This window comes from Salvelinus alpinus, chromosome 13 (assembly GCF_045679555.1).
Source record: "Salvelinus alpinus chromosome 13, SLU_Salpinus.1, whole genome shotgun sequence".
Lineage (NCBI taxonomy): Eukaryota > Metazoa > Chordata > Actinopteri > Salmoniformes > Salmonidae > Salvelinus > Salvelinus alpinus.
The window spans coordinates 39265660-39282226 of record NC_092098.1 but is presented as its reverse complement, the minus strand read 5'-3'; the positions used below and the strand labels follow the sequence as shown (position 1 = coordinate 39282226).

The 16567-nt window shown below is 44.9% G+C and overlaps 1 protein-coding gene across 1 annotated transcript in view; it reads left to right on the top strand.

Annotated features, from left to right (window-relative positions):
- The window catches only part of LOC139536733 (rab effector Noc2-like), a 72655-nt gene that overhangs the window by 8538 nt on the left and 47550 nt on the right, over window positions 1-16567 (top strand). Inside the window, exons 2-5 of the mRNA XM_071337330.1 lie at window positions 255-354; window positions 833-976; window positions 1152-1281; window positions 12399-12485. Coding sequence (XP_071193431.1) covers window positions 278-354; window positions 833-976; window positions 1152-1281; window positions 12399-12485 — 438 coding nt within the window. The 5' untranslated portion in view covers window positions 255-277. The remainder of the gene's footprint in view (window positions 1-254; window positions 355-832; window positions 977-1151; window positions 1282-12398; window positions 12486-16567) is intronic.

Below are 16567 nucleotides of genomic sequence, written 5' to 3'. Positions count from 1 at the left end.
CGTTTTTATCATGTTGTTGATTTGGTTTTCACTTTCTTCCCTAGCAGTACTCATTCACTTATCAACGTATTTTGATAATGTCATACAAACTTCTTTCCTATTGCGATCTATGTACAAAATCCACAAGTATATACAACTAAACTCAATTAGAGGGTGTAATACAGTACTGGGTCAATATCTATTTGAAGTGATTTTCCCAGATGGGGTGTAGCCTTTCATTTAGTAGGACTGAGTGTCTGGATGTGTTTTTGCAGCCCTTGTCATCAGCCCTCAAAAGATGACGGAGGCCATGTTTGGGACAGGGAACGATCAGTGGGTCTGTCCCAACGACCGGCAGCTGGCCCTTCGAGCCAAGTGAGTACGCACTCCAAAATCTCTACCATCTCACTAAGTATGTGAGTGTTGTTGCTGTGTTACCTGAGGAAGATGTAATGGTTGTGTAAAGTATTCCTGTGCCCATCATTATTTTCATCACATGGTATAGTTTTTGTTGTAGAACTCAGTGTGTGTTTTGTTGTAACTTGTTTTTGATAGCATGGCAGTTCTGTTTTATAAAACCATTGTGACCATTTGTTTACACTACAATGTATATTTATGTATTTGATACATTTTGCACGTGTACTAGTTTGTTTGTGTTCAGTGCAGTCATATAAGGAGATGTTTTTGCTAGCAGGATAGATATTTCTGTAAGGCGTGCATACATGCATGCATAAGCCTGTGTTAGCCACGTAACATGTTTCACTTTGGGCTGCACTGCCACATGTAATGACACAAAAGAATAAACATGAAAATTGATGAACAGCGTAAAGCAACATTTGTGTCTGTGTCCCAGGCTGCAGACAGGCTGGTCTGTCCACACCTTCTGTACAGACCGACAGAGGAAGAGCCAGATGCTGGAGCAGCAGGAGATGGAGAACATCCTTAGTGTCATCCGCAGGGCTGAGGAACTGGAACAGATTGAACAGCTCCGCATCGGGTAGGACGCACGCGCGCACACACACCACACATGCGGTTGGTAATGCTATTGAAAACTAGAATAAAACCATGAATTTCTGGTAGTTTATCTGGAATGACTATCCTTAAAGCTGTCAGTTGCAGTACATAGCCAACTTTAGTATTTGTGTGTGTGTGTGTGTGTGTGTGTGTCCCAGGAGGCTGGTGGAGCGTCTGGACAACATGAGGAAAAGTGCGATGGGAAACGGCCTTTCCCAGTGTCTGCTGTGTGGGGAGGTCCTGGGCCTCCTTGGAACCCCCTCCGTCTTCTGTCAGGACTGCTGCAAGGTAAAGGCCACCGCACCTACTCTTCTGTTCTACTATAGCAGAGGCCCAAACAGACCTGAAGGGTTGCAGTGTCTTTGGTTTTCATCCAAATCTCTTAATCCGTAACTCTTCCCAGCATTTGAAAGTACTGTAGGGGATAGAGCAGGGACAATAAATTACCAATACCGATATTGCCTTCCTCTTATCGAATCAATTTTGCTTACATCTGTAATTTTTGTGATTAGGCAATGGCACTAGTTTACAACCGGAGTATGCAATTGAGAGGATGCACTGGTAAAACGAAGCGGAGCGTGCGATTTGGGGTGAATACATCAAGTAGCCTACCAATGGAACGTTTTTGTAGGACTTTAAAGGTTCAATCTGCGATTAAATTAATGAGATATACCCAATGTTAGACAAGAATCAAAAGTTATAAATGCCGTTATGAGCTTAGTTCAACTGTTGTACCCCATCAGAACCCCAAATAGAAGATTGATTTACTCCATTGTTTGTAAACAAGGTAATTGTAAAAAAAAAAAAAAACACTATTATAGCCTCAAAACATGGTTGAAACTATACTTTTGATGTCATAGAGCTATGGGTGCAATGACTGACCATCTATCTAAGAATTTGAGTGGTTACATTTCTCCAGCCCCATCCCTCACTTTGTTATTGTTTGAACTGCAGATTGCCGCTTTACATTTACTGTTAGATCAATTATATGGCTATCTAGCAACAATATCCTATTTAAAATGTGTAATCTAGCTAATGTGTTTTGAGTTCCCACTTCCTCGGGTGGTGTATTATGTAACATATAGCCTAGGTCAATATCCACAAAAAAATGGGGGTAAATTCATCTCTAAAGAGCCAAAAATAACTGATCATTCTGAATCCTATTTTGAAATGTTGCAAATTAAAATGTCAATCATGCATTCCCTGAGTAAGTTAGATGAAATAGCCAACTTCTTTCTTGTCTTACTTATTGATGACACTGGAAAAAGTTAGTCTAGAGCCCTGTCGATAATGGAAAGTAACTGCGTCAAAAAAATATGCTTTTGTATTTATCGATGATGTTGATAATTAACACACCTGATTCAACTAAAGGCTTGATGATGAGATGCGTTCACTACTCTTTTTAACCGTGAATCATTACAATTGTAGCATTCTCCTACAGATACTGTGGGTTTGACATATTGGCCATGAAGCCCATTGAACTTCTCCTATGACCAGTAGCTTTATCTAGATTGGTCATAGCCTTTTCCGAGTGTTCTCTCCAACTCCTCTGCTCCATGTCCTAGAGGCCAATGGCACTGGGACGTAATGAGATCAGAAGGGAGGAAATGAAACAACCCAGGGGAAATAGATTATGTGGGTCTCTGAGAGGAAATGTAATAAGTGGTATGCGACTGTATAAACCAGATAAGAGGGGGTTCATTCTGCTGTTCAATAGTGCCTATAATGGCTCTCATCTCAAACAGATACTTACAAGAGCTCTGTCATGTCTATAACGTAATTACTCTCGCCAAGCAAGGCACAGACCTAGTAAACAGAATGTATAGGACTCGTCATTAGGGAATATTGTTTAATTGTAGTGAATGGCAGTTCAATTCACTGTTCCAAAGCATGGACTTGACTGGATAGCCAGCTTGTAGTAATCACTTTTCACCATAGGGTTGCAGCAGAGACCTCAGATGTGAATGCCTAAATTGCTTACCTAAAGAATGAAAGCGGGAGTGTTTAATGATAATCTATGTAAAATAACATATCAAATGGGCAAATATTTCTGGATATACTCATTCTCCTACTAATTTCCCTGTAAAAAATGTACAAATACTGTAGATTAGTTGACGTTGCATGATATGTTCAATGATGTTATGCAAACTCCTTAAGGAGTCTATGCTAGACTGTTTTATGTATCGCTCGACTACATGAAAGCAAATGTTGAGAGGTCAGTTTGAAGATTGTCGGAAGGAAAAGCCCGGTACTAAACTTAAGGCACAGGAGAGGGCAGCAAAGCCCTGGAAGAGGAACATAGAGCAGGCTGTGTTTACAGTCTCATAGGAAATGGATATGTGGATATCTTCACCATCCTAACTGGGAGGGACAGGTGTGGAGGCATCCAATATATTAAGTGTGTCCAATCCCAAACTTAAGGATGCTGCTAGGGACTGTGTGATGCTCGATGATGACCGGTTGGACTGTGTAAAGCTGTGCAAATACAGGCCCATCCAGGGAATGGGGAGACATGCGCACACACACAGCTAATGAAGTCACTACCCTGCCTTCGCCCACTACCCTGCCCTGCACCTTAGACACTGTTACTAGCCGGCTACTGCCCACTACCCTGCCCTGCTCTTTAGACACTGTTACTAGCCGGCTACTGCCCACTACCCTGCCCTGCTCTCTAGACACTGTTACTAGCCGGCTACCGTGCGGTACTGTACCCTGCAACTTTATAGAAAGTCATTAGCCGGCTACCTCGCGGTACTCTGCCCTGCACCTTAGACACTAGCCAGCTACCGCCCGCTACTCTACCCTGCACCTTGGACACTGTCAGTAGCTGGGTAGTGCCCGGTACTCCGCCCTTCACCTTAGACACTGTTACTAGCCGGCTACCATGCGGTACTCTACCCTGCAACTTTAGAGAAAGTCACTAGCCGGCTACTGCCCGCTACTTTACCCTGCACCTTAGACACTAGCCAGCTACCACCAGCTACTCTATCCTGCACCTTAGACAATGTCACTAGCCAGCTACTGCCCGCTACTCTACCCTGCTCCTTAGACACTGTTTCTAGTCTGCTACCGCCGGCTACTCTACCCTACACATTAGACACTGTTACTAGCCGGCTACCACCCGGTACTATGCCCTGCACCTTAGACACTGTCACTAACTGGGTACTGCCCAGTACTCTACCCTGTACCTTAGACACTGCTGCCCTATGTAGTATATAGAGTCATTGAAAACTAGTCACTTTAATAATGTTTACGTAATGTTTATTGTTCTGAAATCGTTGAATAAGACAAGATTACCATTCCTACAACATTATTTTGTTGAAATGGCAATTGATTTCTGAGAAATTAAGCTAATTGATTACACACATTATATATACATAGCTCATTCTATATAACTACTGCTGTACATACCTTTTCCTACTTTTATATTGTCCATACTGTCTAAACCGACCATGTATTTATATTCCGGACTCTGATATTGCTCATTCTGATATTTCTTCATTTCTAGTTATTATGATTAAAATATATATTTTATTTATTATTTCTGTATTAGTAAAATACTGTTAGACATTTACTGCACTGCTGGAGCTAGAAACATAAGCTTTTTGCTGCACTCGATTTAACATCTGCTAATTTATGTATGTGACAAATAAACTTTGATTTGATATGACCCTCAGTTCGCTGCAGGTGTGGGAGCGGCGGCATCTGTCTCAATATAACAACACACACTTTAGGTCATTGACACACTGTGATTCTAGACTTGTTACGTTTTCCTTTCAACTTCTCGTATGAAGTAAGCTACTGCTTATTCAGTAAAAAAAAATTGTATTCCCCACAGTGGAGATAGATATCACATTTGAGCTAATTCATATGTTTGCATATTGTCAGGTTTTGGCCAAGACTGTTCGGGTTTTGGTCACTAGATGTCCCCATTGCACCTTTTTTGTACCTTTTGTTTTTCTTGCTCTTATTATTGTTTGCACCTGTAGGTCATTCCCTTGTTAGTATTTAAACCCTGTGTGTTCCTCAGTTCCTTGCTCAGTGTTTGTAAGTTAGCACCCAGCCCCAGCCCAAGCCTTGTTTTATACAGATATTTCTCTTGTTGGATTTTCCAGAGGTTCTCTGGTTTAGTTCTTGTGTATTATTTGAGTAGTCTTTTGAGGTTTGTTTTTCCCTGCTGTTTTTTACCACTTTGTGGAGTTTCTTTTGTATTTTGGAGGATTTCCATTTTGTGCCTTTTTGGCTTTATTTTTGGACATTGTGGATTTAGTTTCTTTGCCTGAAGATTTTGTTCTTTAATTAAACCACCATCTCTAGTACTGCTGTGTCTGCCTCATCTTCTGGGTTCTGACGATTATTAGTGACTGTTTCTCGCACCGGGTCCTGACAGAAACACTGAGCCAATATAATGAACCCAGAGGCAGCCAGTACCCAGGATCTTTTTTCCATGCTGTCCCACCACGAGGGGACTGTCCAACGCCACGAAGCTGCTCTGGTTCAGCAAGAGGCCTTAATGGCTAGACATTCTCAACTTCTGTCAGAGATGCTGACTTCCATAAAGCAGATTTCGGATCGACTTTCCCCGGCAACCGCTTCTGCTCCAGTTCATCAGATTCAAGTGCCCCTGGCAGTTAACCCCCTGGCTGAACCTCGTCTACCGCCTCCCCAACGGTTCTCAGGGGATCCGAGTGTTTGTAAGGGGTTTTTCACCCAATGTTCTCTCTCCTTTGAGCTGCAACCATCGTCGTTTCCCACCGACCGGTCCAAGATAGCATATATCATCACCCTGCTGTCGGAAAAAGCCCTAGCCTGGGCTACTGCTGTGTGGGATGCCCAAAGTCCCTGCTGTGCCAGCTACTCTACCTTTGCTGAAGAATTCAAGCGAGTGTTTCAAGGTCCTACCAACGGCCCTGACTCAGCCAAACAGCTCCTGACTCTCCGCCAAGGTCGGCGCAGCGTGACGGACTATGCCATCCAGTTCCGCACTGTGGCAGCAGCAAGTGGCTGGAACGACGAGGCGCTCACAGTGTGTTTTTTGAAGGGTCTTTCTGACACCATCCAAGATGAACTGGCCACTCGGGAACCACCGGACAACCTCGAGTCCCTTATCAAGTTGGCTTCACGCATAGACCAGCGTCTGAGAGAGAGAGAGAACTCAACCGTAGACCGCTCACCCTAGCTCCTATCGGTTCCAGCTCCGAGTCTCCACCTTTATCCTCGCTGGCTCCACCAGAACCCATGCAGGTTGGACGCATCTCCCAGGCTGAGAGAGACCGTCGGATGAGGGAGCGATGCTGTCTATATTGCGGCAAACCGGGCCATTTCCGCTCCACGTGTCCCGGGCTCCAGGGAAACGCACTCTCCCGTGCAGGCCTGGGAGGACTGTAACGGGAAACATAACCTCCTCCCATCCATCCAACTCCCGCCTGCTCATTCCAGTTACCCTTTCCTGGGACGACCACGAGTTTTCTCTTCAAGCCTTGGTAGACTCTGGAGCCGCAGGTAACTTCATGGATGGGGTCTGGGCGAAAGAGAATGGCGTTCCTTCTGAACCTCTGAGTGACCCCATTACTACGTTGGATAGAAGCCCTTTGGGATCTGGACTTGTTACTCGTGCCACTACCCCCTTGCGACTTTCAGTTTCCCAACACCAGGAGGTGATGAACTTTCATTTGATCTCCTGTTCCGAGTTCCCTCTCGTCCTTGGTTATCCCTGGCTTCACAGCCATAACCCTCACATCGACTGGTCTGTGGGCACTATCAAGCAGTGGGGTCCTACGTGCCAAGCCACTTGTATCTTCCCGAGTTCCCCTTCCGAGTCTCTAGAATCCATCGACCTGTCCCGAGTTCCCGAGTGTTACCATGACCTCAAACTGGTATTTAGCAAACAGAGGGCCACCAAACTACCACCCCATAGACCTTACGATTGCACCATCGACCTGTTTCCGGGGACCTGCCCTCCCAGGGGTCGGATCTTTTCCCTTTCTCCTCCCGAATGAGCTGCTATGGATACCTACATCAAGGACGCTCTGGCAGCAGGCCTCATGCGTCCATCTACCTCGCCGGCGGGAGCAGGGTTTTTCTTTGTGGCCAAGAAAGACGGTGGATTACGACCTTGCATTGACTACCGGGGACTCAATGCCATAACCGTCCGTAACCGCTACCCGCTACCCCTTATGGCCACAGCCTTTGAGCTGCTCCAGGAAGCAGTTGTCTTCACTAAGCTTGACCTGCGGAACGCATACCATCTTGTGCGGATCAAACCCGGGGACGAGTGGAAGACCGCTTTCAACACGCCTACTGGTCACTACGAATACTCGGTGATGCCCTTCGGCCTGACCAACGCTCCGGCTGTGTTCCAAGCGCTCATAAACGATGTGCTTAGGGATATGCTTAACATCTTCGTGTTTGTTTACTTGGATGACATCCTCATCTTTTCGAGCTCCCTTCAAGAACACACTAAGCATGTCAGACAAGTGCTCAAACGCCTCCTAGACAGCCATTTGTACGTTAAGCCGGAAAAGTGTGAATTCCATTCCTCTCGAGTACAATTCCTGGGATTTATAGTGGAACCCGGTCGAGTCCAGATGGACCCCAAGAAGGTAGGGGCGGTAGCGGATTGGCCCACCCCCAAGTCCGTTAAGGAAGTTCAGCGTTTCCTGGGCTTCACCAACTTTTACCGCAAGTTCATCAAGAACTTCAGCTCGGTGGCAGCCCCTCTCTCAGCTGTAACCAAGGGTGGCAACACAAGGTTTCTGTGGGGGAGAGAAGCTGAGACGGCCTTCCAAGGACTCAAGCAGCGCATCCTCTCTGCTCCCATCCTGACACTACCAACGGCGGATGAACCTTTTGTGGTGGAGGTAGACGCATCAGAGGTTGGGGTTGGAGCTGTCCTGTCTCAGAGGGGTGAAGACAAGAAGCTTCATCCTTGCGCCTTCTTCTCTCACCGGCTTACCCCGGCCGAGAGGAATTACGATGTGGGGGATCGTGAACTCCTAGCGGTTAAGATGGCATTGAAGGAATGGAGACACTGGCTCGAGGGGGCTTCTCAACCGTTTCAAGTGCTTACGGACCACAAAAATCTGGAGTATATCCAGCAGGCGAAGCGGTTGAACTCCAGACAAGCTCGATGGTCTCTTTTCTTCAGCCGATTTCAGTTTATCCTCACCTATAGACCCGGGTCGAAGAATCTCAAACCGGACGCCTTGTCACGAATCTACTCTCCTGCCATTCGAGAAGATACTGACATGACTGTCCTTCCGGCCGCTAAGATCGTGGCTCCGATCTCGTGGCAAGTGGAGGATACCGTGAAACAAGCTCAAACCATCGAACCGGGCCCTGGAGGAGGTCCTGCTAATCGGTTGTTTGTTCCCAAGGCAGCAAGGTCCCAAGTCCTTCTGTGGGGGCACTCCTCTCGCCTCACCTGTCACCCGGGCGTAGGTCGCACCTTGGAGTTCATCCAGCGTAAGTTCTGGTGGCCCACCATAAAAGAAGAGGTTGCCACTTTCGTCAAGGCCTGTTCCGTGTGCTGCCAGGGCAAATCTTCTCACCTCCGCCCTCAAGGACTCCTTCACCCTCTATCTATTCCCCACCGACCCTGGTCCCATATCTCGTTGGACTTTATTACTGGCCTTCCTCCGTCCCATGGTAATACTACGATCCTAGTCATCATCGACAGGTTTTCTAAGGCGGCCAGGTTTGTTCCCTTGACCAAATTACCTTCTGCCAAGGAAACAGCTGAGTTGGTGATTAACCATGTGTTCCGAGTCTTTGGGATTCCGCAAGATATGGTTTCCGACAGAGGTCCCCAGTTCGCCTCTAGGTTTTGGAAGGCCTTCTGCCAACTCATAGGGGCCACGGCCAGTTTATCTTCAGGGTACCATCCGGAGTCCAATGGCCAAACTGAGAGGATGAATCAGGAGCTGGAAACCACCCTCAGATGCATGGTTTCCAACAACCCGTCCACATGGTCATCCTTCATTGTTTGGGCCGAGTACGCGCACAACACCTTGTGCTCCTCCTCCACTGGTATATCCCCGCATGAGTGTCAGTTTGGCTATGCGCCTCTATTGTTCCCGGACCAGGAGGCAGAAGTCAGAGTGCCTTCAGCCTCGAGGTTCATCAGACGCTGTCGGCTTACGTGGAAGAAGGCACGTCTTAAGCTTCTGCGTTCCTCTCAGCAGTACCAACGACAAGCCAACAGACGTCGCCGTCCCGGTCCTACCCTGTACCCCGGCCAGAGAGTATGGCTCTCAACTAAGAACTTACCACTACGGGTGGAGTCTCGCAAGCTGTCCCAGAGGTTCATTGGTCCCTTTAAGATTGCCAGGAGAGTCAATCCCGTTACTTTTCGCCTGCACTTACCCAGATCCCTTAAGATCAATCCAACATTTCACATTTCTTTATTAAAACCTGTTGTTTTTTCTCCCCTTATCCCGGCAGGCAGACCTCCGCCCCGTGTCATCGGTGGCCAGTCGGCTTATACCGTCCACCGGATACTGGATTCCCGCCGGGTGCAGCGGTCCTGGCAGTATCTGGTGGACTGGGAAGGCTACGGTCCCGAGGAGCGCTCCTGGGTTCCTGCCAAGGACATACTGGACCCTGACCTCATTCGTCAGTTCAGGACCCTCCACCCTGAGAAGGCTGGTAGGATCGTCAGGAGCCGTTCCTAGGAGGGGGATTCTGTCAGGTTTTGGCCAAGACTGTTCGGGTTTTGGTCACTAGATGTCCCCATTGCACCTTTTTTGTACCTTTTGTTTTTCTTGCTCTTATTATTGTTTGCACCTGTAGGTCATTCCCTTGTTAGTATTTAAACCCTGTGTGTTCCTCAGTTCCTTGCTCAGTGTTTGTAAGTTAGCACCCAGCCCCAGCCCAAGCCTTGTTTTATACAGATATTTCTCTTGTTGGATTTTCCAGAGGTTCTCTGGTTTAGTTCTTGTGTATTATTTGAGTAGTCTTTTGAGGTTTGTTTTTCCCTGCTGTTTTTTACCACTTTGTGTAGTTTCTTTTGTATTTTGGAGGATTTCCATTTTGTGCCTTTTTGGCTTTATTTTTGGACATTGTGGATTTAGTTTCTTTGCCTGAAGATTTTGTTCTTTAATTAAACCACCATCTCTAGTATTGCTGTGTCTGCCTCATCTTCTGGGTTCTGACGATTATTAGTGACTGTTTCTCGCACCGGGTCCTGACACATATATACTACTTGTTGAATGTTTACAGTCTTGTCAATAAATGCCCCCAGTCTAAACACAGCTCAGATTTGTTAGTATGTAATTGGAAGGTAGACAAATGTATTGGTCACTAGGTGACTGTAGTCTTCAGAAGAAGACCTGCTCTGGGTGTGAAAACTGACAGGTGTACACATCCATCAGACTATGCTCTGTAGAGTACAGATGAGATGGCTATAGTCAGGCATCTTTGAACCAGTTATCCTGGAACCCAGAAGCAAATCTTCCGTGCGATGGCCAGCGTTTTGGCATAATATTCCATTTATATAAACATTCTGTTACAGTAAACTACTATTTTAGTGGCTGTTGACCAAAAATGTTTGATCTTAGGAGGTGGAGACCCAGATATTCTATTTCTCTCTCACTCTCTAAAAATACTGAGTTACTTCAGGAAAGACAATTATTGTAACGATTTTCGTCGTCGGATGAAGAGTAGTCAGACCAAAGCGCAGCGTAGTAAGTGTTCATGTTATTTTATTAAAAACAGAACACTAAACAAAATAACAAAGAGAATGAACGAAACAGTCCTGTAAGGTGCAGCAACACAAAACAGAAAACAACTACCCACAAAACACAGGTGGGAAAAGGCTACCTAAGTATGGTTCTCAATCAGAGACAACGATAGACAACTGCCTCTGATTGAGAACCACACCCGGCCAAACACATAGAAATAGAAAACATAGAACAAAAACATAGAATGCCCACCCCAACTCACGCCCTGACCAACCAAAATAGAGACATAAAAAGGATCTCTAAGGTCAGGGCGTGACAATTATGAGCACTTCAACCAAGGTCTCTCCTCCATTGCATTAGGCTTGATTAAAGCTTCCTTTCTGTGACTTTATCAAGTGAAATGTTATTGGTCACATACACATATTTAGCAGATGTTATTGCGGGTGTAGCGAAATGCTTGCTTTTCAACATCATAATCAACCCTGCTTCCAAATCGATTCTTCAGGTAATGTAATCGGATGTTTTTTACACTGCTGCATCCAACCAAGCTCTCGCTTTGTCAAAGGCTACGCTAGGTGAACACACTGAAGATCTTTGTTGTTCTCTAGGGACATACAAATGTTTCCTTTTTTCTTGTTGTAAGATAATGGATTTTTTCCATTTTAAGCAATGCAAAACATACACATACAAACGAGAGCATACAAACATCCACAGCATCATCCCTGCCCAGACCCACCTGCTCACACATCTCCAGCGCCCATATCACTCTCTGCCACATGGCCTCAAACTGCACCATTTTGTTTCTCTCCGTCTCCCACGCACTTTCAACATTTACAAATATTTTTCTGATGATTGTATTAATGCTCAGTTCCAAGTCGATCCCTTAGCCCTTACTCCCTAGCCACTGCTGTAGATCTGAGAGGACTGGATAGATTGATGCAATATGATGAAAACTACACCCAGCCAGCCATTCAGAGTGCAGAAGGAAGCTGTCTTCAGAAGTTCCTAGTGTGTAGGGGCTAGAGCCCATTTGAAATTCCGCATAAGTCTGCATGTTCAAATGACTCACCCCCTTTATTTGTGGTGGGAGGAGGTTGAGCAGTGTTTTGTTGAGTTGTGCAATGACTTGACTTCACATCATGGAAATACATGATGTGTCACAGTGACTTTTCTGTGAACTTTTCAATGTCACAAACTTGGCTGTGATGGCTCAGCAAATTTCCAACACTTTGATAACTATTGATGCTACACTATAATTGAATATCAGTGATTTTTATTCTGTTTCGTTCTTTAAACAATAAAAAGTGTCCTTTCAAAAGCTTTATATTTATTGACATTCATTTCATTATTGCAGGATATTTTTTATCAGGCACGCTCCAATTTTATGAAGTACAGAGTTGTTGGACTTACTAAAAGATTTTCACTTGGCACTGACTGTTTTCAATTTCAATATGGAACATTGCATTTTGTATAGTAATTCAAGCCAAACTGTAAAATTATCATGTGCTTTTTTTACTGTTACAAAAGACAGCGGCAAAGTGCAACAACTTTATAGCTAAGTATTTATATAACTTTTTATAACTCACAGTATATAATACATATTAAAGTATATAATAGTATTGTATGACCTTTTTGTGTTTTGTCCACGTTACTCAGTACACCACTCATGGTCAATTCAAAATCGGGTCTTATTTAAAAAAAAGTAATTCTCTCTCTCTCTTACAGAAAGTGTGCACCAAGTGTGGCATAGAGCCCCAGTGCAGTCAGAAGAGAACTCAGTGGCTGTGCAAGATCTGCAGTGAACACAGAGAGGTAACGTGCATCCCTACAATTGGATAGCCCATCTGCAGTTGAACTGGCAACTACATGAAAACATATTTTTGATAATTCTTGAAATTACTATTCACATTATATACCAGATGGATGCTTTCCATTGTGGTGAGTCCTATATATTTATAAGGGGGTAAGCCCATTCAGTGAACACTTTTAGTTTGAGAAAAGTGCAATGGAAATACAAAAGCAAAACAGTATAATTTCATGGAAGTATCTTAGCAACAGCAGCAGCATCCAGAGACAATGTTTACCACAGGAGGTTGGTTGCACCTTAATTGGGGAGAACGTGCTCCTGGTATTGACTGGAGCGGAATTAGTGGAATGTTATCAAATACATCAAACACATGGTTTCCAGGTGTTTGATGCCATTCCATTTGCGCCGTTCCAGCCATTATGAGTCGTTCTCCCCTCAGCAGCCACCTGTGTATACTGAACTAAAATATAAATGCAACAACATGCAACAATTTCATTGATTTTACTGAGCTACAGTTCATATGAGGAAATCAATCAATTGAAATAAATTAATTAGGCCCTAATCTATGTATTTCACATGACTGGGAATACAGATATGCATATATTGGTCACAGATACCTTGAAAAAATGGGCCTCACAATGGGCCTCAGGATCTCGTCACAGTATTTTTGTGCATTCAAATTGCCATCGATAAAATGTATTTGTGTTCATTGTCCGTAGTTTATGCCTGCCCATACCATAACCCCACCGCCACCATGGGGCACTCTGTTCACAACGTTGACATCAGCAACCTGCTTACCCACACGTGGTCTGCAGATGTGATGCCGGTTGGACATACTGCCAAATTCTCTAAAACAACGTTGGAGACTGCTTATGGAAGAGAAATTAACATTAAATTATCTGGCAACAGCTCTGGTGGACATTGCTGCAGTCAATTGCACTATCCCTCAAAACTGACATCTGTGGCATTGTGTTGTGTAACAAAACCGCACATTTCAGAGTGGCCTTTTATTGTCCCAAGCACAAGGTGCACCTCTGTAATGATCATGCTCTTTAATTCGCTTCTTGATATGCTACACCTGCCAGGTGGCTAGATTATCTTGCCAAAGGAGAAATGCTTACTGACAGGGATGTAAACACTTCTGTGCACTAAATATGAGAATGTTTTGTGTGCATATAGAACATTTCTGAGATCATTTATTTCAGCTCTTGAAACATGGTACCAACACTTTACATGTTGTGTTTATATATATTTTTTTGTGTCGTATCTGTCTGTGGTCCCACAGGGCTGTAGCTAGCTGACAAACTTCAGACAGAGTGCTGCAGGTTGGCTTCTCCAGGGATAAGGTTTCTCTCAGGGTTTGATTTTGGCACCCATTGGTCATCAGCAGGGCTGGCAGGATCTGGATGGGCATCTCACCACAGTGTTGTTTACAATGCACAAGCCTGATTGGGGTATTCATCTTTCATCTTTTCGATTATGGAAATGTACCTTTTAATGCTGATAAAAGAGCGATAAGTGTTTGCGATGACAGGTTTTTTTCGAGGGATGTGCCAGTGTAACAGTATAACTTTAGTACGTCCCCTCGCCCCGACACGGGCGCGAACCAGGGACCCTCTGCACACATCAACAACTGACACCCACGAAGCGTCGTTACCCATCGCTCCACAAAAGCCGCGGCCCTTGCAGGGCAAGGGGAAACCCTACTTCAGGTCTCAGAGCAAGTGACGTAACCGATTGAAATGCTATTAGCGCGTACCCGCTAACTAGCTAGCCATTTCACATCTGTTACACTCACCCCCCTTTCAACCTCCTCCTTTTCCGCAGCAACCAGTGATCCGGGTCAACAGCATCAATGTAACAGTATAACTTTAAACCATCCCCTCGCCCCGACACGGGCGCGAACCAGGGACCTTCTGCACACATCAACAACGGTCGCCCACGAAGCATCGATACCCATCGCGCCACAAAGGCCGCGGCCCTTGCAGAGCAAGGGGAAACCCTACTTCAGGTCTCAGAGCAAGTGACGTAACCGATTGAAATGCTATTAGCGCGTACCCGCTAACTAGCTAGCCATTTCACATCCGTTACACTAGCACTGTAGTAACGACATGGAGCATTCTAGACCCTTCAAGGTATGCCTTTCAAAAGTGTTCTGCAATTTAGTCCTGTCATTTTCTCCTCCATTCGTATATCAATCTTGGATCAGGATCTTGATACCTGGCCATAGACAAAACGGATGTGCATTATTTCAGCTGTACTGTTGGTTGTCATTCAAGCTGAACACCATTTTGGAAATTACAGTAACAGCAGTCAATGGCCTATATTCATTCACTATGCTATAGGACTATTTTCATTGGCCTCCCTCAAGGAGTTTATTGGTTGGCCTGTTCCTTGTGTGGGGGCATTTCTCTGAGTAATTGAACATCTGAACCACGTAATATTACCATATGTAGGCCTATATCCAGATTATTCAAGTAATTTGCAACTTTCCCCTCATGGAAAGCCATATCATGGATGTGCCCCAAAAAAGCTGCTTAGATAGAGCCTGTGAATTGACAAACTAGATGTATTATTACCGTACAGCACAGACCTTCTTGGTTTTAGGTAGGCCGCCTTTGTTCAAGTTTCATTTCCTCCATGTTGACATATGGATCACCAGGCACCCCTGACTTTAATAGGGGAGGTGGAGGGAGAATGAGGATGGGGTTAGTTTTAGCAGAGAGATCACAGTAGCTTATGAATAATTCCACGGCTCTGCAGAATTGAGGATTGAGAGAGGGCACTGTACCGTAAAGATGTTTATGCTCAAATCGTTTTCATTGCCAAATGTTTTAACCACACACTGTGCCTCAAAAGGCAGTCTTCATTTGTCATTCCCCTCTGCTGTGAATCTGCTCCTGCAGATAGTCACCGTTTGAAAGGTAGTGTTTGACAGGGCACCTTATCGACCTTCCTTAGATGGTGCCGGTGCTTTCTCAAAATGGCTGTCTTCAGTCGGATTTGGGCTTGGTATGACATGCCTCTGTGGAGGCGCCCCTCCTGAGTTTAGTTTCCTTTCACTCAGTTCTATTTTGTTAACTCTCCTCTCTTTCTCTCCCTCTCACAGATTAGTGTTCAGATTAGGGTTGAGCGGTATCCAGATTTTCATATGGTCATACCGTCCTTCTCGCATCTCGGGATTGACCGTATTACTGGTTTAGTTCACGGGGAGGGGGGGGGGGGGGGGGTAATTTTGTGCTTCATTTGCTCTTCTCTACTGGATGAGAATTGATGAAGGGGCATTCTATCAGCAGACAGCGCTCTGACTAGTTACTTTTCTCAGTGTAACCAGTCTACTTTTCTCTGTTAAAATGCAAGATTAACTTTAAGCAAAACATTAGGACATTTAGCTGGCTTCATTCTTTCTATGATACACATTAGAAATATGAGGCATTTCATTGTAAGCATTTCACTTTCACAAGCTACACTATACAAAATGATGTGGACACGCCTTCAAATGAGTGGATTCGGCTATTTCAGCCACACCCGTTGCTGACAGATGTATAAAATCGAGCAAATAGCCATGTAATCTCCATAGACAAACATTGGCAGTAGAATGGCCTTACTGAAGAGCTCAGTGACTTTCAAAGTGGCACCTTTCCAACAAGTCAGTTCATCAAATTACTGCCCTGCTAGAGCTGCCCCGGTCAACTGTAAGTGCTTTTATTGAGAAGTGGAAACGTCTAGGAGCCGTGAATGGGACCGTCGAGTGCTGAAGTGCATTGCTCGTAAAAATACTCTGTCCTTGGTTGCAACACTCACCACTGAGTTACAAACTGCCTTTGGAAGCAATGTCAGCACAATAACTGTCCGTCGGGAACTTCATAAAATGGTTTTCCATGGCCGAGCAGCCGCAGACAAACCTAAGATAACCATGCAGTCCGATGGATGAATCTGGGTTGGGCGGATGCCAGGTGCCCTGTCAAACACTACCTTTCAAACGGCTTGTGAAAGTGAAATGCTTACAATGAAAAACACGTTATTTTATGCAGAAATGTTGCATGGGCCTCATATTTCTAATGTGTATCATAGAAAGAATGAAGCC